This window comes from Furipterus horrens, unplaced genomic scaffold (genome assembly GCF_987537825.1).
Source record: "Furipterus horrens unplaced genomic scaffold, mFurHor1.1.pri manual_scaffold_3, whole genome shotgun sequence".
NCBI lineage: Eukaryota > Metazoa > Chordata > Mammalia > Chiroptera > Furipteridae > Furipterus > Furipterus horrens.
Genome location: NW_028327173.1, coordinates 114,134,568 through 114,161,145, shown reverse-complemented (window position 1 = coordinate 114,161,145; position 26,578 = coordinate 114,134,568). Strand labels below are relative to the sequence as shown.

At 32.7% G+C, this 26,578-nt stretch overlaps 1 protein-coding gene across 1 annotated transcript in view; it reads right to left on the bottom strand.

Moving 5' to 3' along the window:
- MDGA2 (MAM domain containing glycosylphosphatidylinositol anchor 2) overlaps positions 1–26,578 on the bottom strand; it is an 849,851-nt gene that overhangs the window by 88,396 nt on the left and 734,877 nt on the right. Inside the window, exon 10 of the mRNA XM_090270100.1 lies at positions 7,571–7,719. Within this exon, the coding sequence (XP_090126226.1) occupies positions 7,571–7,719 (149 nt within the window). The remainder of the gene's footprint in view (positions 1–7,570; positions 7,720–26,578) is intronic.

The following is a 26,578-nucleotide window of genomic DNA, read 5'->3' as shown; positions in this document are numbered from 1 at the left end:
GTTGGTTACCTCTCATAAGCACCCAAACTGGCCCAAATCCACAACCTAGGCATGTGCCTTGACCAGGAATTGAATCCATGATCCTTCAGTTTACGGATTGATGCTCCAACCAACTGAGCCACACGTGGCAGGACCATTATATATTTAGGCATTCATTTAAAGTAAAGCCTATTTGCCTCAAATGTTAGTATTTAATCTTTTCTTGTGGGTGAGTACTATTCAATTGTGTATATGTACCACCTCTTTATCCAATCTTCTATCAAAAGAGTGGTTGTTTCCATCTTTGGCCACCGTGAATAATGCTGCAATGAATACAGGGGTGCATATTTCTTTGCAGAATAAATGTTTTCAAAATTTTTGGATAGACAGCCAAGAGAGGGGTTGCTGGGTCATACGGTAACTCTATTCTTAACTTTTTGAGGAGCCTCCATACTGTTTTCCACAGTTGAAGTACCAATTTACATTCTCATCAGTAATTAATAAGGCTTTCTTTTTCTCCACAATCTCTCCAACACTTATTGTCTTGTTGATAATAGCCATTCTAACAGAGGTGAGATGGTATCTCATTGCAGTTTTGATTTGCATTTCACTAATAACTAATGAAACTGAGCATCTTTTCGGATATCTTTTGACCATTTGTATGTGTATTTGGGATAAGTGTCTCTTTAGGTTTTCTGCCCATTTTTAAATTGGATTGTTTGTTCTTTTGTTGTTGAGTTGTGTGAGTTTTTTATATATTTTAAATATTAACCTATTGTCGAAGGTGTTGCTTGCAAATATCTTGTCCCATTGAGTTGGTTGTCTTTTTGTTTCTTTTGCTGTGCACTTGTGTGTGTGTGTGTGTGTGTGTGTGTGTGTGTTTTGTTTTGTTTGGATGTGCAGAACCTTTTTAGTTTGATATAGTCCCAACCATTTATTTTAGCTTTTACTTCCCTTGCCTTTGAAGGTAAATTAACAAATTACTCTCTAAGACCAACATTCATAGTTTAGTGCCTATGTTTTCTTCTATGCAACTTATTGTAGCAATTCTTATATTTAGGTCTTTGGCCACTTTGACTTAATTTTTTTGTATGATGGCAAATAGCAGTCTAATTTCATTCTTTTGCATGCAGTTTTACAATTTTCCCAGCACCATTTATTGAAGAGGTTTTCTACTCTCCATTGTGTGTTTGTCTCCTTTGCAAAAATTATTTGCTCATGTACATGTGTGTTTATTACTGAGCTCTCAATTCTGTTCGTTTGCCTATGTGTCTGTTTTTCTGTCAATACCATGCTGTTTTAATTATTATCACTTTGCAGTATAATTTGAAGTCAGGTAGTGTGATACCTCCAGTTTGTTCTTTTTTCTAAGGATTGCTTTGGTTATTTAGGGTCTTTTGTGTTTCCATACAATAATTTTTTAATTCAATTTCTTTAAAAAATGTCATCGAGATGTTGATGGTGAATGCATTCAATGCTTATATCGCTTTGGGTATAGTAATTTTAAATATGTTGATTCTTCTAGTCCATGAACACAAAATATCTTTCTACTTCTTTTTGGCTTCTTTAATTTCTTTTAATAATGTGTTTATTTTTCAGTGTATAGATCCTTCACATCCTTTGTTAATTTTATTCATAGGTATTTTATTATTTTCATTGTCATTGCAAAACAAATTGAGAATATCATGGTAAGCAAAATAAGTAGAAATTAAATCAATATTCAAATTCTGCCTATTTCAACATTTTCTTCATTTCGTTTTTTTTCCTGTCCCTTTTCACTACTCTAATCTAAATCTTACTTCAAATATGTCTAATTGTGGTCTCTGCCTTTATTTGTAATAGCATATAATATATTATGCATGATATGAACAGACTATAGATATGAATTTATGATTTAAGACTATACAATGAATCCAGAGTATCTATCAATTCTCCACAGATTTCCATAGACTAGCATTAAATGTCCTATGTCAAGTGGTTCTTCTAAACATAACTCTCAAAAATAACCAGTCCACTGGGCTTAATTCAATCATGGATATTATTCTAATTTAACTTCTATTTTATCTTATCTCTTTTCTTCAGCATCTGTAGACCGTGATATAGAAACTAGTACTTCTTCATGCAGGTTGCTAAAGCATAAAAAGTCATCCCCGTGACCAACCAATTATACTGTATTCTCTTCAGTGCTGTTTTTTTTTTTTTTTGCTTCTTCTATCATCACATTAAATGAGGTACTTAGCAGTATTAATAACTGCAATTATCATGTATATCATCATTTATGTACATAACAAATTTATAAATTATAATTACTGTGATATACTACAATAGTAGGATTTTAATAAAGAAAAAGTTATGAATTATTTAATAACATACAAATAAATGTTTTAAGTGAAAGGATATATAAACTATAGCTCAGTAATTATAGTCACATAGAGGAAAACCAATGAAATTTATAATAAATTCATCCAATAATCAATTATACCAAGTAGTATATCTGGGATTAGTGATTTCTTCATTAGTAATTATTAATGATAACTATTTATGAAGAAAATTTAAATAGAAATCTTTAAAAACTAAGAAGCCATTCTCCATCCTGGTGGTCATGTCACTTAACCCCACTGCTTTGCAGTATTAACTGTTCCCATACCTGTTCCTATGGCATTTTGTACATATTTCCGTTTCAACAGGACATTGAAGACAATAATTCTATTGTTAAATCCTGGTAATTACTATATGATTAATTTACTCAAAATTTTATTGATTGACTGGGTGAGCAAATTAATATGCTAATTCTAAACATTTTAATATATCAGGGCTTAACAATACAGAAACAAAGGCAATTAAGGCATTTTATTCAATAAACTACCCTATTTTCCAAAGATGACAGTCAAAAAGTCATATCCATTCTATGTTGCTATGGCAGACTATAAAACTGTATAAAATCTAAAATATTTTATTATTAGAAACTGACCTAACAAGCAAAATAGAGACAGAGTCATAAATAGAGAGCAGGCTGACAGCTCTTGGGGGTGCGGGTTACGGGGTGGAGGGATCTAGCGAAAAGGAAAACATACTTATATACGAGGGCAACAGTGTGGTGATTGCAGGGGGAAAGAGGAGTATTAAGGGACTTAAATGGTAATGGGAAAAATATAATAAAAATAAATTAAAAGACAAAACTACAGTTGTGCATGTTTCAAATGGAATCAAATTATTGTTTACATTGTTTTGTATATTCAGATAACTTTGAAACACTTTTTCTGGTTTCCTAATTCATTAGATACCAAGCAAGGAAAGCAGACATTCAAATAAGCCTTTTCTCTCTCCTATTAAGCAACAAATGAAGCAAATAATTGAGAGGCTAGTAGCTGTCTAAGGAGATTAAACAATTGCTTAGGTGAGCCTAAAAGGTATAAATTAAGAAAATTATAATTTACAGAGAATTTTTTCACACATTAAATTTTTAACTTTACATATATTTTTTCTCTTTTAAGTTTCTTAAAGTAGTGATTCTAGAATTCCAATGATTTTTTTCTAGATACAATGTAGCAACTTTTAAGAAAAGTGTAAATTTTGAGACAATTTTCTTCATCACATTCAGATATAGACCGTAAAGTTTAACCAAGAGTCAGCCAATTTTACCAGAAAACTGGAGAAATGCTAGGCTCAGTTTTCCAACCCTATCCAGCTGTGAGTTTAATAACACAGCAGTAATTTTATAATCTTACTTAAATTAAGAATAGGTAATAAGGTTTCTTACAGTTTCTGGATTGAAAACAAAGTAGGCCTGTTCAGAACTCAATGTGCCATTAGTCTTAAAGAATCAAATTTGTTTTTCAGACATCATCTAATGCACAAATGTACTGCATTATTAAGGTTATATTTTATATTAAAAGGAAAGGTACTTTGCACTAGATAACCTAAATATTTCATGAATAGAAAAAAGTTTTTTAGACATATAGGCTCAAAATAAAAATATATGATAAAAATAAGTATTAAAAATAATAAAATATGTAACATAAATTACTAATAATCTCTTGAAGATAACTTGGTCTTATAATCAAATATAAAAATACTAATTATTAGGGAAAATATCCATTTTTTAAATCCTCACTCGAGGATATGCTTATTGATTTTTATTGATTTTAGAGAGAGGAAGGGAGGGAGAGAGAAAAACATCAATGTGAGAGAGAAACATTGACTGGTTGCCTTTTGTATGTGCCCCAACTGGATCAAACCCACAATCTTCATATGTGCCCTAACCAGGGATTGAACCCACAATCTTTTGATGTACAGGACAATGCCTCAAACAACTGAGCCACTTGGCCAGGACTGGTAATATTCATTTTTTAAAACTTATGTTGCTTAGGTTATACTTGGAAATTGTTGATTTAATCATTCAACTTTCATTGCTTATATTCAAAAGCTCATTGATTCAAGAATATGAGATTGCTTGGGAGGTTAAAAAGGCCATATGCATGTAATATAAAATCTTTATTACAATGAACATCAGATCAGAATTCAAAAGTGATTTTTAAAAATGCTGATATCTGATTATGTCTTAAAACAATGTTGATATCGAAATGTATATACCTGAGAAAGAAGGAATCCAAATTTCTAAGATAATATAGAAAATAACCTTATTTTACAACAATATTTTTGTTTTCTATTATTAAACAATGAATATTCTTAAAGAACTATATAAATCTAATTTCCTAGAATGTTTTTGCCCTATCATTATAAACTGGTATATAAGGGGATCTTCAAAAAAAGTTATATATTGAGGTTGTTTTGCATATAAAGATTTTTCATATAAGGGTAAAGTGTAAAATATGGTAGTGGGAACAGAGAAGTGTGTATAATGCTCTTTTTATTCTTCCACTATACTATAAATATCACCTTCTTTTCCACATTGCAGAACAGCACAGAGTCATAACACTTTACTGAAACATCCCCAAAAGATATATCAAAGTTTCTCTCTCATAGCAAAATACGGTAGCTGAATAACATTACCAATTAAAATAAGGCATTATAAAAAGACACCTAGAATAATATAATATTTATTTTTAAATATAAAAGTAAAATTTAAGAACAAAGAAGCTGAGAGAAGAATGCTATATCAAGTAAAGAGTAAGCTTCAAAAATTGGGTAAGAGAACGGAATGCTTTCTGGACCATGGTTTATAACAACAGAAACATGTTTTCCTCTGGTGGATACATGAATCTTACAAACTTGGAAAGAAGAGCATTAGCAGTAAACTTTAGGCTTTATACTAAGACTCAAAGTGGAAGATAAAATGTGAATCAGTAAAATGGATATTAAAAAGGATAACTGGTTTAAAATAAAAATAAAATAGTGAAAAAATCTAGAAATTATGTTTTGGAAATCATAACTTGGAATAATACTTAGGCTTAGAATGTAACAGTATACTAAGTAAAACTAAAATGAAAATCATAGACCTCTTAAGTTCATAAAAATACACTCTTTTCTTCAATCTTTACACAATTCTGGCAGGTGAGTATGACATTTGCCACAGATGTTTGTGCAAGGAGTGCAATGCACAAGAGAACTTGGCCTGTGAGTAAGGTAGAGACTGTATTCCCCTCTATACTCCCATTGCTTGATAGGTATTATTATCTTTAATTCACCAGGTAGGAACCTGGGCTTAGGCATGTCTAGAAATCTGTTTAAGATTACACTGTATAGCTGACAAATGCTAAGGCTAAATTGGCTACAATTGGAAGCTAGATGTGACTGGAATTCACTATTTTAGCAAAACACAGTAAGGGAAAATTTATATACACACATGCACACATATCTAAATTATTCTAAGATAGTAGACTAAGGGTAAATTATCTAATTTTCTCACAAGGAACAACACAGTGACTGGAAAATATGTGTCTTTGCATAATAGTTTTATGATCAGACACGTAAATGCCAGAATTTAGAGGAGATGCTCATGTTAGGGAAGGAATATCAAAGAGAGAAACTGTCATTAAAAAATAGCTGAGCAAAACTGGCAACATATATTATAGAAGGTAGTTTATTAAAATGAGCACAAGTATAGATGAGAATAACTTTAATTACTTAGAGTCCTTTTGGGAGGGAAGTCTCGTTCTATTATCTGTCTTTTTCAGGGGGCATACTCCAATGGCAACTACTTTTCTGTTAAATCTGAATTACAGAGAAGGTGACTTGAAAGCACAAAGGAGAGGCTTGGAACAAAGGTTTTGAGGAATATTAGAATAAAGCAAGAGATTGATGAACAGAGATGGGTAAATGCTGCAGACTTAAAATAAGCAGCCCCTCAGCATACAGGGGCCATGCATAGTTACCCAGGAAGTCCAAGGAAGTAGGCAAGGAAGAAACTGAGAAACTTAAAGATGAAATTATGGCTCTGTCATCTTTATCAAAAAAATTAACACCAAATTAAGATAATTTTGATATAGACTTGGAATTTACTCAGCTTTACTTAAGGGCTGAAGGAAATAAGGGCTTTTAAAGAGAACATTTCTGAATGACCCACTGCTGTCTGCTCTGTCAGTGACCTGGGAATACTTAGACAAGGAAGCAGCGATTATCGAATCCCAGATATATTCACTAGGGAAATAATTTTTTAGATTGTTAGACATGTTGGATAAAAATATGCTACACAGAATGTTTCTTAACTTGAATGCAGTATCTTATACAGTCTTTTATTATAACTGTGAACCAGGTAGAAAGACATTGCTTTCATGATTGTACATCTGAGTACATTGGTGATGGTTGATTAGTCTTTCTCCAAACAAAAATTTTTTTCTACTGTCCAAAGTCAAAATGCTATTCTGTAATTTAATTAAGGAAGTGAAAAACATACTTTACAGAGCTGTGGATAATACAAAGTTGTCAGGCAATAAATAGACAAATCTTCAAAATAAGTAAGTCTTCAAAAATGGTTTGTTATGCTGAAACATTCACCCCAGATAACACACCGTGTAACAGAAAACAATGTTAAGATCTACATTTAAATTTCAAATATAATATTTATACTAGTAAAGGATAATTGAGATTAACAGTGGTGTATTTGAAAAAATATAGTATTTTCATATAACCTGTAATTTTCAGCTACCTGAGGAAATCATCTTACTTGATTATTTCTTCTCATTTTACTAAATATTTCTATACTTCGTACATATCAAATTATCTTTAAAAGCATCTTATATATACTTTAAACCCCTTAGAATAAAAAAATGTAAGCTTTCTAGCTTCTTATGAAGTAAGACAGGGAATTAATTATACAGTATAGGTAAGTGGGAGAACATCTTAAATGTTTCTTTCATAGCAATTAAAATTTCTGTAACATATCCAGTGATGAAGAATTTAGAAGCTTCAAAGGGTGTCACTTTAATATGTCTGTTGTCATAGTAGGATATGCATAAATTAATTTCAACGATTTGTAAATAATTAGGAACAGTTCTGTGTAGAGCAATTTTATCTTTCATATAAAAAATATATTCTGAAATTTATGCAAAACAATTAAAAGAGCATTAAAAGAATGTCTTCATGGAGGATTACACATAAAAGAAAGAAAGCCACTAATTAAGTTTCTCACCTGCCTAATACCCAGCCGGTATGCCACAATCCGATCCACTGCATCAGGGTTCATTTGTGTCCACTGCAGGCTGTAGGAATAAACACGGTGTCTGTTTTGCCACACAGGATTATAGGTGTCATAATAGAATTCTGGAGCGTAGGCCTTTCCTAAAAACAGAAAGAGCGCTTAAATTTGAACGATGATTTATTACAGTTAAACATACTTAATCTTTTTGGCCCTTTTGCCATTTTCCAATATGAGTTCCATAAGTAACCCTTATATTTGAAAAGTCATATTATTAAAATCTAATAAATTTTCTGGAGAATTTTGAGAATAGATGCAAGAGGATTTCCTGGTTGATTAGATGAACAGTCTGAGTGGAAAAAAAGAATCAAGGATGATTACAAGTTTATTGACCTAAAAAGTAGAAGATTGGAATTTTCATCAGATGATATGAAAAGCTTTGGGAGGGTCAAATTTAAGGGGGAGAATATCAGGAACTTATTTTTCAACAATTTGAGTGATCTAAATGGAGACATCAAGTGGGAGATGTTAGTCTAGAATTCAGGAAAGGCCAGGGTTGGAGATATAACCTTGCTAACCAGAGGCACATACATAGATTTTAAACTTAAAGTCCTGAGACTGGTGAAATTACCAAGAGTGTGAGTAGATGGAGAAGAAAACTAGGTCTGACCACTGGAGCAATTCAAGGTTAAGAGATGTGGGAGGAGATAACACCCACAAAGGCCTGAGACTAAACAATCAGTGAATAGGAGAAAAATAAAAAATGTAGCATCCAAGAAGCCAAAAGAAGTATGCCAGCAACTGAATAGTCACCTTTGTTAAAAAGTTAATGAAAATAAAAAACGTTGTTCATATTATCAATGTTTTTAGTCAATAAATTTGAAAGTATCCAAACAAAATGTAACAATGGCACAAAAACTTGGGTTAATAAATTTTTTTTTTATTTTAAGAATATGTGAAGTGTATATAACCCATATAACATATAAAACATCTGTTTCTTTTCTTATTTGCCATATTGAATAGTGCATATTTTAAATTATAGGTCCAACTTCCTGACATTCTGAAATACAGACTTTTCACACATCCCTTTTTCTTTTTTACAAATATTACATTTAATTATTAAATCAACAATATTTATTGAGAGCCTGTTAAATCCCAAATAGTGTACTAGGCATTGGGGATAAAATGAATAAGAAGGTATGGTTTCTCTCTTCATAGAAATTGCTTACATATCTCAGACTTTTCAAATAGGTCTGCAATTCTTACTGGATAAGTTAATAAGTTTCATATTCATCATCCTTCATTCAACAACCTTATTTTTAAAAAAATTATATTATATGTTAAATGCCCTCCTGGATTTTCCCCCATTGATTTTGTATGCAGAAACTTCTCTTATCTGGTTTTTAATATTTCTTCATTATAAGTCACATCATCTAGGGGTTGCAGAAGAGTTGATTCATAAAAATTTATCACAGAAAAAGAATGGATTTTGAACACTAAGAATGGAAATGATGATCTTTGTATCCTGGAGAGACTCACAAGGAAAAATTATTATAAAATAAAGAAAATTTAATTTTCAACAAGTTTAGTAGTAAAATGAAATACATTGAATTAAATATCTGAATTTTAGTAGCAATTGTAAAAGTCTCCTACATCAACATTGTGTGCATTAAACAATGTTCTATAAATATCCACTTAGTTGAAATGAAAATGGATTATCAACTCTATTCAAAGAACCTTGCATAGAAGGTCTCTAGAAAAGAACCATCACGTTCATTTCTTTACTTCTTTTATCTGTATGATATTTTCACTTACTAAATGATAACAGAAATTCATGTTCACAAGACTAAGATCAAATGGAAATGAAAGAAAATAATATATTGAATGAAGAAATCAATTCCCAAAACATCATTGATCACTTGTATTTGAGATCAAATTTCCCAAAATGTTTTTAAGGAGGTGCATTTATTAGTAGCCTAAATAAAGAGCTAGGGATTTTGATAAAAAATAAGCATCCAAAACATGAAGTAATGAGCTGCTAAGTGAATAATGTATAAAAACTTAGTGTTTCCATTAAAGGGTGGTGTCTAGGTTAAATTGAGATAAGAATTGCAATGTTTTTTCCTTTTATGTATTTGCAGAGGAAAGAGCAGTTGTTTTTGTTTTTCAATTGAGGAGGAAACAGGGGTATTATATTTGGTCCTAAGCAACGTGTTTTTAAAATAAATGAATGGTGCATTTACATAGAAACAAGTAGAGTACAGAGTCAGAGACTATTTAGCATGGAAAACAGATTTTCTAAAAATGGGCAAATGAAATTTTCTAGGAGTTGAAACTATGACAGAGAAAGAAAAACCAGACTAAATATTAACAGATCTATGTAATAAGATGAAAACCAGTGAGTGATTTTAAAAGAATATGTATTTAGACTTAGAAATATGTTTTTGATTTTGAGAAATTTACCTTAAAATTAAAAAATATATATACACAATATTTTTATGTTCATTTTTTAAGAAGCTCACAGTAGTATCAGGATATATCTTTACAACAGTCCAGGTCTTACAACCAAACATGAAGCCTGCCAGTAGAACAGTAAAAAAATTCATAATATTATTTTTTGTTTTTCATCATCCAGGTCTATATTTTTTGTCATTTCACGAGCATGCCAAAAAGTATTTTTTCTCTTTTATATTCTAGTTTTATTCTTATGCAACACTGTTGCAGTGTAAATGTTTTTAGACTAACTGACCTAGAATTACATTCATTATCTAAACTAGCAGATAATTTTTAGGTACATTATGTATGATTATATAAAGATCTTAAATTTAAAAAATATTCTTAAAATATGCACAGGGAGAAATTTGTCATTCAAAGTTTTAAATAGAATTCATGAAAAAGTATATTCATTCTATTTTGCATAAAGCTCTTAAAAAGTGATTAAATTGAGGTTGCAGAATAGAATATTATGTGTAAAGTTCAAAGTAAAAAATAAGAAGCTATGACATGTCACTCTCCTGGTCTTAAAGTACTAGCTTAAAATTTAACAGAAAACTTTATTACATACTTAGGCTTACAAGTAAGAAATAGAATTATTTATCAGGGGTCAAAAACAAAGAACTGAAAACCAAACAATGAATATGAACTCAGAGAGAAAAGAAGTGTTGTTGCTTTGTACCCTTGGGAGATGGATTTTAGACCCATAACAGATGAGGTTAATGAGCCAGTCCCAGATGAGAAGCTGGAAATGAGGCCAGTACATTTGATTAAAATCAGTAAAAGCAACAGTCTTAGATACATTTTATCCTACAAAAAAACTGCTCCTCATCAGCATAGGAAGAAGATGACAAAAACACTACATTAACGACAAAAAAACATCCTTGGCTAGTGATACCACCTGGAGTGCTTTCACTTAAGACTGCAGAAATTTCTCCAAATAGAACCTCAATAATTATGAATTCAAAATAATTAGTAACACACAAGAAGATGTTTCTCTATGAGTTATTAATAATGACAATAAACAGTAGAATTAGACTACAGATAATGGAACCATAAAATGGAACTTATAAATACATATGAAGGAAAAAAAATGCAATAGAAAATGGTAAAAAAAAACACTAAGGGACCTTCTATAAAAGAATAATTAATACTGTCTATTGGGACCAAAGATAGGCTTTATGAGAGACATATCTAATATCTTTATTGATCTTAAAGAAGAGAATCTTCAGAGAGATAAGGTTGGTTCATGGAGAGATAAGAAAAGAGGAAAAGTAAGGTATGATCTTAGGGGGAGAAAAATGAATATACAATATTACAGACAGTATTTTAGAACTCTCACGAGATCTGGTATGGCTATAACATGCTATAACCATCTTTCCTACCAAAATGTGCACTTTTGAAGAACAGAAATGTTCTTATCAACTCTTTAACAATGGCTTGCATTGTTGCAAGCACTTAAATAAGATAAGAATTCAGGTCACTGCTTATTTACGAAGTGTCTTGCTTGATATGATAAGATGTTTTATATTTAGTCTCAAATTATTTTAGCCAGTACTCACTTCAGTGGGGAAAGAAAAAAAAAAATATGGTGAATCTACTGATTTCAATTCCCAGTGTGAAAGAACTTGGTGATATCAAATAATTAAGGGAGCAAATATTCAAAAATGCTAATTTAACAAAAACACACTTGCAAAGTATCAAATGTAATATATTGATAACAATTTAAAACATTTCAAAACTATATTTATTGGTACAAGAAAAGCAGCTACAGAAATCCATGGCAAATTGAAACACTGATGACATGCTATTTAAAAAATAAATAAATAAGACTTCTCAAAATCGTTGAATCACAGATTTCTGCCTGTATGAATTTTTAGTAGATGCTACCCAACACAGTCAAGTGCTTTTGAGACAGAGTCATATTGTGTTTAGACACATGGACTAAGGCCATGAATTACTCATTATAATTTATTAGACATAACACACATAAAAATCTATGTAGCTCTCTCATTCCTTCACAGGGAAGAAGAAAGAACTTGCAGTTGAAATCATAATTTCTCTTTTCTTGAAATTAATGACTCTTGAGTCATTTTTAAAAGAAAAGAAATGCTTCTACAGAAACTGGTATTTTTCTAAGTTTTTAAATCAGGAATATGATATAAATCCATTTCATATTTTACAACTATAACTGATGGGTAAGAAGAAAATAGATTAGATGAGTGAAAAACTCTTGGCAGGAAACTAGTAAGATGACACTGTCTTTAAAACAAAAGACATGATTTGGGAGATAAAGAAAGGGTGATAAATTTATAAATTATTGCATAAAACAAGTCATCATCACTGGTCCTCTGAGTGGGTACTGTGGCTAGACTCATAACTTTTCAGTCTTCAAAGACTGAATGGGCACTAGAGTTTCTAAATGAGATGGAAAAGAACTGTATGCCTCTTATCCTGGAAAAGGAGTGAAAAATTCCATTACCTGTTGGGGTCCTACTCTTCTGAAAGCTTCTTGTTTTGATTCAAAACAATGCAAAAAGGTTTTAAAAATAAGGCATAAGGAGAAGTTTGAGAACAAAAGGTTCACTTTTGTGAAATCAAAGGAAATTGTAAAAGAATCAATATACTCATCTGTGTTACCTATATTTGGTATTCAGTCATGTGATATTTAATAGTAGTCTGCATTTCATTAGAAGTAAATAATAAAAGAATTATTACTGGATTGATGGATTATGTCCATTCTCATTGGACAAGAAAGGTGGTGAATATGAAGAAAAAATGCAAAATGGAAAACATTTAAGTAATACTTCACAAAAGCAACTATTGTAACTGACAAAGAACAATTTATCCTAGAATTAAGGTGAATGTTAGAGCAGCAATAAAACTGAATGTCATCAAGAATGTCTTCAACTGGAATAACTTGTCAATATGTGTGCAGGAAACAAAAACATAACAACTAAATTATATAGCTGTGAAGTCAATAACAGCATCTCTCAATTAATGACTGTGTGGAGTTCATAAATAAAAAAGCAAGACTTGTAACAATTTATAACCTGACTAAACCCTTTAGGTTAGATATCTTTGTACTTGAGGTGGAGATGTGTTTATATTTTCTTTTCCCGTTGAGACAGCTAATATATTTTTAAATAACCAATCGTTATGACATTATTTTAAAACTGCAACATAACTGGTTTTATTCATCCCTTATGTAGATCAATTTTCTTCTACTGGAGTCAGGGCTGTGAAAACCACACTGAGGCAAACTGTCCAGTGACCACACATTAGCACTTAAGACCTTCCTTAGAATTCACAGCCCTGGAGATCAAGTTTATTGATTGGCTAAATAATAATATTATTGACAATAGTGTCAGTTTTTACAAATCACTTGGATCTCTTTTGAAAACTTGTATTATCTTTTGCCTTTTTTTATTGTTGTTCTTTTAAAGTTGTCCCAATTTCCCCCCAAAGCTCTCCCTTGCCTTGCTCCCCTTCCCCTGCTCCCACAGTCAGTCCCCAAACTTGTTGCCTGTGTCCATTGGTTTTATATCTGTTCCTTGACTAGACCCTTCCCTTTCTTTCCTCCCTCATCCTCCTCCACCCTCCTCTCTGCTCAGTGTCAGTTTGTTCCTTGTTTCCATGCCTCTGGTTCTATTTTGCTCATTTGTTTGTTTTGTTCTTTAGGTTCCTGTATTAGGTGATATTATATGGTATTTGTCTTTTGCCCTCTGGCTTATTTCACTAAGCATAATACTCTCTAGTGGTGCTGATACATCATCCTCTAGGGCAAGGGAAATAAAGGAAAGAATAAACAAGATTGGATTACATCAAATTAAAAAGCTTCTGCACTGCTAAAGAAAACATCATCAAAATGAAAAGGGAACCAACACTATGGGAAAACATATTTGCCAATGAACCTTGGACAAAGGTCTGATCTATTGAAAGCTTTTAAATTTGCCAAGTATAAGGTATAGTTGCTTTGGTCAAGTTATTATTTCCTTTGTAGGTTATATCTTTTCAAATTAAAACTGCTAAATAAATGAGTTTCTCAGTCCCCAAAATAACTTTTTTGAAAGCAATTTGTATTAGTGTTCCCATTTCATATCTGGAACAAATGTATATATATATATATATATATATATATACTCCCCCTGGCTGGTTTGGCTCAGTGGATTGAGCGTCGGCCTGCGAGCTAAGTGTCGCTGGTTCGACCTTCCAGTCAGGGCACATTAGAGAAGGAAAACTCTGACTCCAAAAAACCTCCGCTGCCTTGCGGCATACCTCTTCAGGGGAAAGGCTAAGGGAGTAAACCCCGACAGAAAATCCGGAGCTGGAGTCCCTAAGGCGGTTTGACGTTGTAGTCAACACCGGCAACTCCTGCGGCGCACCTGAAGCCAAGCTGTATTGACTCCGTCTTTCCCTTGGACCCTTCAGCTGCGAAGAGAGGGGGGGCCTGCTGCATGGGCAACAGCAGACCCTCCATATCACCCTGCCCAGGCTCTGTAGCTTCAGCTTCACTGGAGAGGACACTCCAGCATCATCGCAAGATGTCGATTCAACACGGGAGGAGACACTGTCACTCCCGAGTCGGACTGCACAGCCATTCTCGGCGGTGCAGATAGACTCTTAAGAAGCTACACCATCGTCTCTCGAGACGGACGGCTGCCGACGACGACGACGATATATATATATATATATATATATATATATATATATATATATATATATATATATATACACACACACACACACATATATATATATATATAAAAGTTAAACAAAATCTATTCACTAAAATAATATTTTCAACAAATATATGTTCATAAATTTACTTTAGGAACTGAAAAGTTCCCAATACTATGTGGAAAGCATTTTTATGAAGGAAATATAGTAATAGAATCTGGGAACAAGCTTTATGGGATTTATGGCTAAATTCATCTATGAAAGGAAACTTTACCTATTCATCTCTGTGTCTCTTTTCTCTCTTTCATTTGTAGATCTATCTTTTAGATTGTTTATTGCTTTTAACTATTACAGTTTATTTATTTATTTATTTAAAAAAGATTTTATTTATTTCAAGAGAGAGGAAGGGAAAGAGAGAAGGATCGATTGGACCAGAAATCTTGGAATGGGAATTGAACTGGTGACCTTTTGGTTCACAGGCTTGCACTCAATCCATTGAGCCACACAGCCAGGATAAACTGTACATCAAAAAAACCATTTGACTCTTGTTTGTTTAACAAATTAATGAGTGTACTTTTCTGATGATTGCATTTCTCATGCCTACATTCTAGTGACTGAGCATGGCAAAGATCAGAAGTCCCTAAAACTCTGGTTTTATTCTCACAAATCTTGACACCTTAAACAAAATGCTTTTCTGTGATTTCATTTTACGGTTCAATTCTTATCATTTTTGTTACCCAAATCATAACTATCCTTCCTTTTTAAAATTACTCTTCCTTCTAGTATAACATTAATATAATTGATGAAACTGTCTCCCAGAACAGAACACTCAAAATATTAATCAGCATTTGCAGCAGGACCTTGAAAGACTTATCATTTTCCAGTTTTAATGCAGATAAAATATTTTAACCCAAATCTTTTTAGTTTGTTTTTAAGGTTTTATTTTCTTATGGTAAATAAGATATGTCAGTTTAGTTGTAGATCTCTTAATAAAAACCTTTACAAAAATATTCCTTAAAATTTTATGTAAATAAATAAAAGTTACTGGATAATCATTAGATCATCAAAGAACATTACTGGAATAACAAAAACTGATGTTAGGATAGGATAATTATGTGACTACATTACCTAAGAGTTGACAAACCTCAATTATTAAGCATTAAATTTTCTTGCTTGATCCACGTAGGTGTGAAGCTGATTAAGGTTATTCACATATTCTTATAAGATGCATTTGGAAAAAGTGCTATAAGGCAGTATTCTCATGATATACTTTTGAAATAGCTTTACACAAATCCCATTTTTTATTAAAATGTGTTAGCATAAAGCACAATAGTATAAGTAATTAAGAAGATTTTAATATTTTTCCTAATGAACAACAAAAAAACATTGGAATAACGTGCTTAAACTTGTGTGAAAACTGATAATTTAGCCATTTAATAGTTTGCTTCAATACCTTACATTGACTTAAATATACTGTCCTACGATATAATTCAAATTTCCTTTACAACTACTTCCTTTTTTTTCAATCCGCACCCGAGTATGTTTTTATTGACTTTAGAGAAAGAGAGAGAAACACTGATGTTACAGAGAAACATCAGTCAGTTGCCTCTTATACATTCCTTGACCAGGATAGAACACACAACCTAGGTATGTGCCTTGACCAGGGATCAAACCCACAACATTTTGGTGTATGGGGTAATACTCCAACGAACTGAGCAACCCAACCAGGGTCTTTACAGCTACTTCTTAAATTATTATAACTTTAGAAGAAATATGTTTACAGAAATATCTATTTGTGAGCAAATAAAACTAATGGGTTCAAATTGTCTAAGTTAAAAAAAGTTTATTTTAATATTTGAAAAGTGAAATAAACACAAGGTCCAATTTTATTAATTTCTAAAAATCATCTTCAAGTATTCATAATTTAGCCTTTTCCTTAATTTCTAGGAGGGTAGAGACCATTAATATAAGGCTCAAGAAGATGGTTTCTAGACCCATTTACTGAGATGCAGAAAATATGAAAATGATGAAATGCAAAGACTACTTTACTTAGAATCCTGCTATTAGTTATTAAAAGAGAAATCACCCAGACTGAAGTTAGGTGACTGGCCAAACAGGGCTTTCAGAAGTAACATGGCTTAGCAATTACTTCCTGCAACAAAAGCATTTTACCAAACCTCCAAATGCTCTAGCTGTACATACCCATATTTAAAAAGAGTGCATTATTTCAATTGTATAGGTATCTGCCATATAAAGAATTAGTAATAACAAATTTATTTTGTTACTATAAGAACACCTTGAATTAAGTTTTTGGGTCTCAAAAATAATTATTTCATTAAGTTAGCTGGGTTAAAAAGATATTTCTAAAGATTCAAATGGATCAAAATTCAGGGTGGGGCAAGGTAGATTAACAGTTGTGAGTACACAAAACAGAGTTTATTCTTGTACTATTATTTATTAATTACTGTATTATTTTCCATACTAACAACTATAAACCTACTTTTTCCCAACCCTGTATGCAATGTACAGTTATTCTATGTATTTACATTAGTTGAAATACCCTTTTTTAAAAAACCCACCATAGCACTAGAGAAATATTAAGTAGTCAATAAACATTAATCTCCTATTGCACCCCCTATTGCAAAACGATAAAGAAAGAAGAGAAAGTAAAATAAAATTTTCTAGGAAGAGTTCCATAGTTGGTTTCACTGTTATTATGCAGAAGCACAGGAACTTGAAACAATTTTAAAACTAGACAAATTTAAGTAAGTTTCTATTTATTTTAACTAATGAAATATTATTTCAACATAGTTGAGTCAAATCTTACCCCTTTAGACATAAGTTTAGAAAGCAAAATATTGACACAAAATATTGGTTTACACACCAAATATCTATAATTGTCCTGAGTAATATAAAATAAACACAGGCATTTACCCAATAACATTGCCACTTAAATGAATAGCTCTTTCATTCTAAAATCCTGAATGTACCTTGCCAAAAGTGATGCAAAATATGAAAGAAGTTTGGTTTTTTTTTTCCCAAAATAGGCTTAGATTAGAGTCTGGTCCAAAATTTTAAAAAGATATTTAGACTTGATGAAACAATTAGCTTTCACAATTGTCACGCAAATAGAAAATTGGCAAGGGTTTAGAGAAAGCTTGGAAATAAAAACTATAAATTCACTGACATTTACTTACAAATACCTAAATAAGACTCAAGTGTATAAAAATCACATGTTCTAAAGAAAAATAATCCGGAGAGTTTTTCTGGGAATAGAGATGGTTGACTATTGGTGAAGGAGATACTTGTATGAAGAGAAAGAAGAAAAGGCAGGTCTGTAATTCTGTACTTCAACTATCCCTTTGTGTATATAGCTTTTGCCCAAGGGCCTTCACTCGCCAACACCGCATCCAGAATTTGGGACATGTACCAGAATTTTGTGCCTGGGGTTGCTGTTTAAAAGTTATTTATTTAACTTAGCTCTCTAGTCACAGACTTGTGGAGCAAGAAAAATCTTGAGGGATGAAAATTGTATTTCAAATTTACATAGGAATTTACAATCTACGAAGTACTTTAAAAAACATTATCTTATTTTAGTCTTTACAGAGGTTAGGAAGTGCAAACATGCAAAGGGATATTACTTGGTTTACACTGCAAACCTTGCAGGTTCATAAGATCATAATCACTATACTAAAACAGACAACTACCGTTGTCTAGCCTGAAGATGATTCCTCAAAAAGATCCAAATGGATATTTTGTGAAAAAGAGGAGAGGTTACATCATTCACCTAAATATACACATAAAGCTAGCTTTCAAACTGTGAGGGTTTGGTCCCTATTTTCTTCACTGTGTATTATAGCAGGAATGTCAGGATAAAATAAAATTATTAGAAATATTTGGAAACACTGTAGGAAATACTTCCAAGACAGAGAGAATACAAAACTTAAATTTATATATATTTTTTAAATTTTAACTAATAAGAGTACATGTCAAGTGTCAGTGGGTGAAGGAAGCACAAGGTCAGAGTGGCGTCTGGAGGGCTACGTATGGCAGTGTCATAGTGATGGCTCTAGGTTGACTTTGTGATTCTCTTTGACCATATATAAAGATTTATAAGCTACCCTTTCAAGAACTATGCCACTTCTTTAAGGTATCATAACCATGTGTGTTAATGAGCCAACGCCTGCCTGTACATGCATGTAGTGGTATGGGGAGCAGAGACATAATGTGTTTGAAGAAGAAATTCCATAGATGTTATTAAATTTCACAAGAGAGAAGCAAATCCAGAAGAAAAAAAAAAAGATTATATAGATGGTGTGTAATTCCTGGGAAAAGCACAAATCTCTTGTTTGTGGCGATTGCATCCTTGTTGCAAGTCTCTTGGTTTATAGTAATAGTGAATACACCCTTGTTCTCTGAACAATTCTATTTCCCCTGGCTCATCCTATGCCCACACCTAAGAAATATTGCTGGGGAACCTAACCACTGACATGCTTAGGAGTTTAGAAACTCCATTGTTAATTCTTATATGGACAGAAAGGAAGGAGAAATAGTATCTGCATTCTCTCAAGTATAAAAGAGTATGTATGAGCCAATATATGGAATAACCAAAATCTCTGTTTATTTACTAGGGCCTATACATTTATAAACCACTGCATTTCTTCCCTTGTTTTTTCTGGCAATCTACAAAGACTTCTCACATGTAATCCAAATGCCAGTCACTTTGGCTTTCCTCTCTATCTTTCTTTTCTTATTCCAGCTTCCATCAAAAGGACAGTCAAGGAATAGGCTACACACTTCTCCCTTGAGGTTTTCTGTAGGGTGTAGAAACTGTGTGAATCTGAATTATGTAACTGAAAAAAAGTGTGTGTAAAAATAGCAATATACAAAATTTCAAATAGAGTATGTCAAAACAAGGGGAAAACTCACAGACAATGTAATATTTCAATTTCAGAGGTTCAATTTATTTTTGTTTAGTCTTGCAAAATCCTTCAGATACTGGATTTTTCTTTTGTCTTTTTATTTTACAAATATGTCTGTGTAGATGGATGAGTTCTCACGAAACTATCATAAAATGCTTTTCACTGATGTCTTTCTATTCATGTCTTTGTAAGCCTGCTTCCTGTGTTCTCCCTGGTCACAGAAAATTTCCTAATTGTGGCTTCTAAAGCATTAGGAGAAAGCATAAAATAGTTCTTTCTAGGCTAAAGGAATAATGGGTGCCTAGTATTTCCCAGAGAGAAACAAAACTTTTAAAGTCACGTCTGTTGTTTTTGCTATTTGTCAGGCACTATACTAATCAACTTGCACACATAATGTTTCATAATATTCACAGTCCCTGTCAGATGAGAATGTTCTTTCAGTTTCCTGTTACAAAAGATGAAAAGTGAAGATTAGTGATCTTAAACAATTTACCTTGTAGAAAGCAACTGGTAAGTGACAAAGCTACATTCTGAACCCATGCGGTCAAGGCCGTTTTCATTCTAACATCCAGAATCTTTGGATGTGGTTGCTCACTACAAAGTGTGTGTGGGCAACAGGGTAAGTGGGACTGTATCCAGGCCCTAGTTCTCTTGCAACTACATGTGCCCTGATAACAGAGATATATCTGCTTCAAGAAATGGACACTATTCCCCTAATTTGCACACACGTACTGTACAAGCTAGTGGATTTCCTAATAAGACACTACTTTCAATAATTAAAGAAATATCCTACTCCGTGCATTGTGAGTACAGAAACTTAAATTATAATTTAACCCTGGGACCCAACCAGAATTGCCTTATTTTATCATTATTTGAAAGTATCATCAACCCAGAAGTTAATAAAGACAAAGATTGATTGACTAAATGTCCAGAATGAGAATTACATGTATTTTATTAAATATTTAACTCAGATATAATGAATAACCAATAAGCTGCAAATAAATGTATTCCTTAAAGCGATATGTTTCCTAAAAACATAACAGTTACAAAATATCTAGAAGCCTCGTGTTCATTGGAAGGAGCATTGGTTGAGGTGTGTGCACGGAGGGGAACAGATGGATGAGTGGACCCAGTGGCTCTCAGGCTGAGAGAACTCAGTGTTCAATGGTGTACTTACAGGCCACATTAACTTTTGGCAAGGGCTGTTGCTGCACGTGTGGGTGGCCCATTGCTGAATATGAATGTGCTGAATATCATTTAGGCAGGGAGCAAGAGGTGTTCAAGTGAGCTGGAGAGGAGCCCAGAAGGTATACTGTTTATCTTCTAGGAACATTTATTTTCACCCAAACATATAACTTGAATTAATAAAGTGAATTTAGATGAGCATAAAGAAAACTAGTTATTGAAACGGAATTGCTGTGGCTCTCTAAGAATAACTAAAAGGTCTATGATTAAGCCTCATAGTATAAGAAAACGATCAGAGCATAAATAACAGCTCTTATCATATTGCTAAGAAGCACTGGTCTGGATCTGACTGCAAAACAGTCCCTAGGCTTCCAGTTACTTCCATTTTGATGAGTTCTTTAGTGATAGACAAAGTTCATCAGAATTATGAAAGGAGATTTCTTAAGTAATATGAAATTATAAGACTTTGGTTATACTCTCTGGTCTGAAACCCAAAAAGAATTTATAAAATGAAAACCTCTGTTGACTTCCTCAACTTACAGCTTCGTCTTAAATTCTCCCTTGAGAAAAGAGGACGGATCAGTGTGTGGGCTCTCACCTATGGACTGTCTCTCCTGCTCACCTTTATGTGGCTTCTGGCGTGCCTTTGCAACAAGATTCATGCTGTTCTCATCCATTCATCGTCCCTTCAGGATGATGGCGAGGGCCAGGTGCTTAGATACTTGGAGGTGTGGGAGATGGCTTTGATTCCACAGAATTAAAATTTCCTGATTCTTTCACAGATTGGTTTTATTACCACCCAGTATCTACTAAAAAAATCCAACTGTGCTAAAAGTGCTAAAAATACCCTTAAAAAGAACAGAAATACTCGTCGTCGTCGTCGTCGGCAGCCGTCCGTCTCGAGAGACGATGGTGTAGCTTCTTAAGAGTCTATCTGCACCGCCGAGAATGGCTGTGCAGTCCGACTCGGGAGTGACACGGTATCTGTCTCCTCCCGTGTTGAATCGACATCTTGCGATGACGCTGAAGCTACAGAGCCTGGGCAGGGTAATATGGAGGGTCTGCTGTTGCCCATGCAGCAGACCCCCCCTCTCTTCGCAGCTGAAGGGTCCAAGGGAAAGACGGAGTCGATACAGCTTGGGTTCAGGTGCGCCGCAGGAGTTGCCGGTGTTGACTACAACGTCAAACCGCCTTAGGGACTCCGGCTCCGGATTTTCTGTCGGGGTTTACTCCCTTAGCCTTTCCCCTGAAGAGGTATGCCGCAAGGCAGCGGAGGTTTTTTGGAGTCAGAGTTTTCCTTCTCTGATGTACCCTGACTGGAAGATCGAACCAGCGACACTTAGCTCGCAGGCCGACGCTCAATCCACTGAGCTAAACCAGCCAGGGCAACAGAAATACTAAACATATAATATTCATATGCATATGTATTCACTTCTATATTTGGGTTTCTTTGCTTTATTCTTCTCTGGTGTTGGTAAATATTATGAAGGTTTCTTTTTCTCTCACCAAAAACTATTTGTGACTTCAGTCTGTTATTCTCTTATTCTCTACAAACAGAATCTAATCCCTGCCTAAAATAATATCAGAAAGCTGTGAGAAATAGTTTTGGAATCCTGTGACCTACCTTGTTAGGCTGATATCTTTGTCTTCCCTTTATTCTACTTAGCAGTGACAGTCTTGCTTACAAAGTGTGAGTCCTCCCAAACCTGATTCACATCTTTCTGATGATCTCTGTTATCAACATATTAGATCATTCTATACTCTACATGTAACAGTCACTATCGCTTAAAGTAAGGGGTATAACTGATAAAAGATGACAGTTATCCAGGAGAGGGGAAATATTGTGAAGATAAGCAGTTCACTGTCTTTAACTAAAGAAAAGTAGTTTAGAAGTTTGGAGGAGAAACAAGGAACAAAGGACTCTTGAGGAACAATTCATTTAAAGAATAACCTTGAATATATTAACAGAATATGGATAAGGAAAATTACAAGCATGATGGCATTAAATTGAACAGGTGCTATTGATACTATGAAATACCTCCTAATCCCAACCCTACCTTAGTTATTATATATGGAGTATTCAGTAATACTTCACTAAGGTATAATTTAAATTTAATAAAGTCTACACATTTTAAGTGCAGATTTTGATGAGTTAGAAAAATATATTACTGTTTAATCACCACCCCCAATCCATATAATATATAAAAGATTTCTATCAGTGCAGAAAGTTACCTCCTGCCTTAGTAGTCAGTCAATTCCTATTACTAAATATTCCTTTTGTGTATTCAGAAAATTAATAAAAATGAAATTTAAAAAAAACTATGCATCTTTGGCGTCTGGTTCTGATCACTCAACATACTATTTTGAAATCCATCCTTCCATAAAATTGTGTGTAACAGTAGCTCTTTCCACTATTATAACTGACTAAAATTCCATTTCACGAGTAGATCACATGTTGTTAATCCTTTCACCTGTTAATTGATATTTGGAATATTTCTAATCAGAGGTTATTATAAATGAAAATGCTATTAAAGTTTGTGCATAAGGCTTTGTATAGACATATACTTTCATTCCTGTTGGGTAATCAGCTAGAAGTGAAATAATCAGATCCCTTGGTAAGTGCATATCTAAGATTATGAGAGATTAACAGGCTATTTAAAAATAAAATGGCATTTTACATTTCCAGAATTAGTGTGTGGTAATTTCAGTTACTATATTTTCTTATCAATACTTGGTACTATCAGATATTTTAACTTCAGCCATTTTAAAGTATGTGTAGTATTGTTATTATGGGTTAAACTTCATTTCTCCAGTAAGTAATGATGGCCACCAGTTTTATGTAATTATTGATAAATTGTGCGCTCTTTTGTGCAATGTCTATTAAAAAACATTGCCAATTTTTTATTAAACTATTTGCTTTATTATTGAATTTCAATAATTATTTTTATATTCTAGATATGAGCCTTTGTCACAAACATGTACTTCAAACAGTTTCTTCTGGTCTGTGGCTTTCCTTTTCTTTTCTTAATGATGTCTTTTAAACAGCAAAAAGATTGTAGTTATGATGATGATGATGATATATTACTTTTTAATTAGGGGTGCTTTTATTTTGTTTACATTCTAAGAAATCTTTGCACATTCTGAATTTGTATAGATTTTATTCTATGTTTTCTCTAGAATTTTACAGTTTTAGCTTCTTATATTTACATCTACAATTAATTTTAAATTAATCTTTTAGGTAGTGTGAGGTATTAATTTTTTTTTAAGGATCAATGTCCAGTTGGTCTAGTGCAATTTATTCAGAAGACTATCATTTTCTCAATGGATTATGTGACTTTGAAAAACTCAGTTGGCCATGTATATATCATATATGTGACCACAGAAGTCAATTTCTAGATTCTCTATCCCATATCTTTGATTCACATGTTTATGTTTATACAAAAAATGGGATGAAAGATGATAAAGGGATTAACCAAAGAACATTTATGCAGAGCCCAAGGGCACAGACAACAATATAGAAGTAGTTTTACTTCTTTTCTGATTCACATTCATTTTATTTTCTTGTGTTATTTCAGTGGTATGATTCTGTAGTACAGTATTTGTGATTGGTGAGAGTATTTTCTCTTGCTCCCAATCTTGGAAGAAAAATGTTTGATCAGTATATTAATCTATTTTGGTGAGCAGTTTACATGTATATGAAATAGTGTACAAGTGTAGTTTACACCTGTAAGTATAATGATCTATAAATATCAATTAGTTTAATTTGCTTGCTAGTATATTCCAGATCTTCTGAAACTGGTAATTTTCTGGGTGTATATAGGAGTATTCTCTTGATTACTCATAGACGTTAAAACCTTCAGCTATTAATTATGGAATTGTCTGTTTATCCTGATTTTATTTATGAATTTTGAAGCTCTATTATTAGAGGTACATATTTAGAAGTTATATCTTTTCTTTAAATTCCTGTTTTATTATTATCAAATGTCCCTTTTAGCATGTAACACTTTTCTGTGTTGAAGTGTATTTTGTCTGATATTAACATAGCCATGTCAGCTTTCTTACGTCTGTTGTTTGCATGTTTTCATATCCTTCCATCCTTTTCCTTTCATCCTCTTTGTGACTTTGCATTTAACATGTTTCTTGTAGACAGCGGTATCTTGCAGAGAGCTTGCGTTTCTTTTTTTTTTTTTAAATCCAGTCCTACTTTTTCTGATAACTCACTAGACTGTTAAGCTCATTTAAATTTCATGTAATTATTGATGTGATGGGGTTAAAATCTACCATCTTACTCTTTATTTTCTTGTCCTTTCAATGCGTTTGTTGTTGTTCATCTGTTGCTCTTTTCCTGTGACATTTTGAGTAAATTCAAATATATTTTAGTTCTTTTGATGAACCACTTAAAAAAAGAGACCTTTAGAAGTCTTTATATGGCTAAAATGGAGTGATTTAACTTATTGATTCTATTTAAAGTCAATATTTTTAAACTTAATATATCTCACTTCACACTTCATGATTCTCTGCTGTCTTTATTCACTTCTCACTTCCCACAACAACATAGGTCAAAGTAATTCCATTATGTGTCCTATTGTTGTGATATTTTATTTCTAACTATGTTATAAGCCTTAACTTATAATGTTATTATTTTTGCTAAAAACCAAGGATTGGCTGATTTTTCCTTGAAGGGCTGATTAGTAAATACTTTAGGTTTATGAGCCATATGGTTGGTACAACTACTCATCTTTCTTGTCATAGCATGAAAGCAGCCATAGACAATAAATAAATAAACTGGGAAGACTAAGTTCCAATTATTCTTTATTTAGAAACACAGTGTGTGGGTCTCCAAGCTGTAATTGCTAAGCATTGTTTGTGTCGCTGTTTATTAGGGAGATACAAGAAAAAAATGAACTTTTAAAAAAATATTGTTACCCACTTATTTACTGGATCTTATCAGCTTCATTTCATTTTTTCCCCAGCTTTATTGAGGATAATCAGTATACAGAAAACTGGAAATAATTAATATACACAATTTGGTAAGTTTGCACGTATGTATATCACATGTTACCATCTCCACATTCCAGGTAAAAAACATACCCATTGCCTTCAAAAGTTTCTTTGTGTTTGCATGTATGTGAGAGTGTGGGTTAAGAGCACACTTATAAACTTATGGTTTATTTCTGGGTCAACTGATCTTTATCAAAGGTGTCAAGAATACACAATGAAAAAGAACAGTCTCTTCAATAGATGGTTTTGAGAGAACTGGATATCCACATCCAAAAGAATAAAATTTAACCCTTGTCTTTCCCCATACACAAAAAATTAATTCAAATGGATTAAGATCTGAAACCATGAATTCCTACAAGAAAATATAGAATAAAAGATCTTATATTTCTTCTTTAAAAAATATTTTATTGTTTGTGCTATTACAGTTGTCCTAATTTTTCCTCCTTTGTGCCCTCTCAAAACCCCTCACTTCCTCAGGCAATCCCCACACAGTTATACATTTCCACAGGACATGCATATATGTTTTTGGCTAATCTCTTCACCTTCTTTCAACCAGTACCCACTTCACCCCTCCCCAGTTACAGCTGTTGGTCTGTTCCATGTTTCTAACCTTCTGATTCTATTTTGCTCATTGGTTTATTTTGTTCATTAGATTCCATATATAAGTGAGATCATATGGTATCTATTTATCTTTCACTAACTGTCTTATTTCACTTAGCAT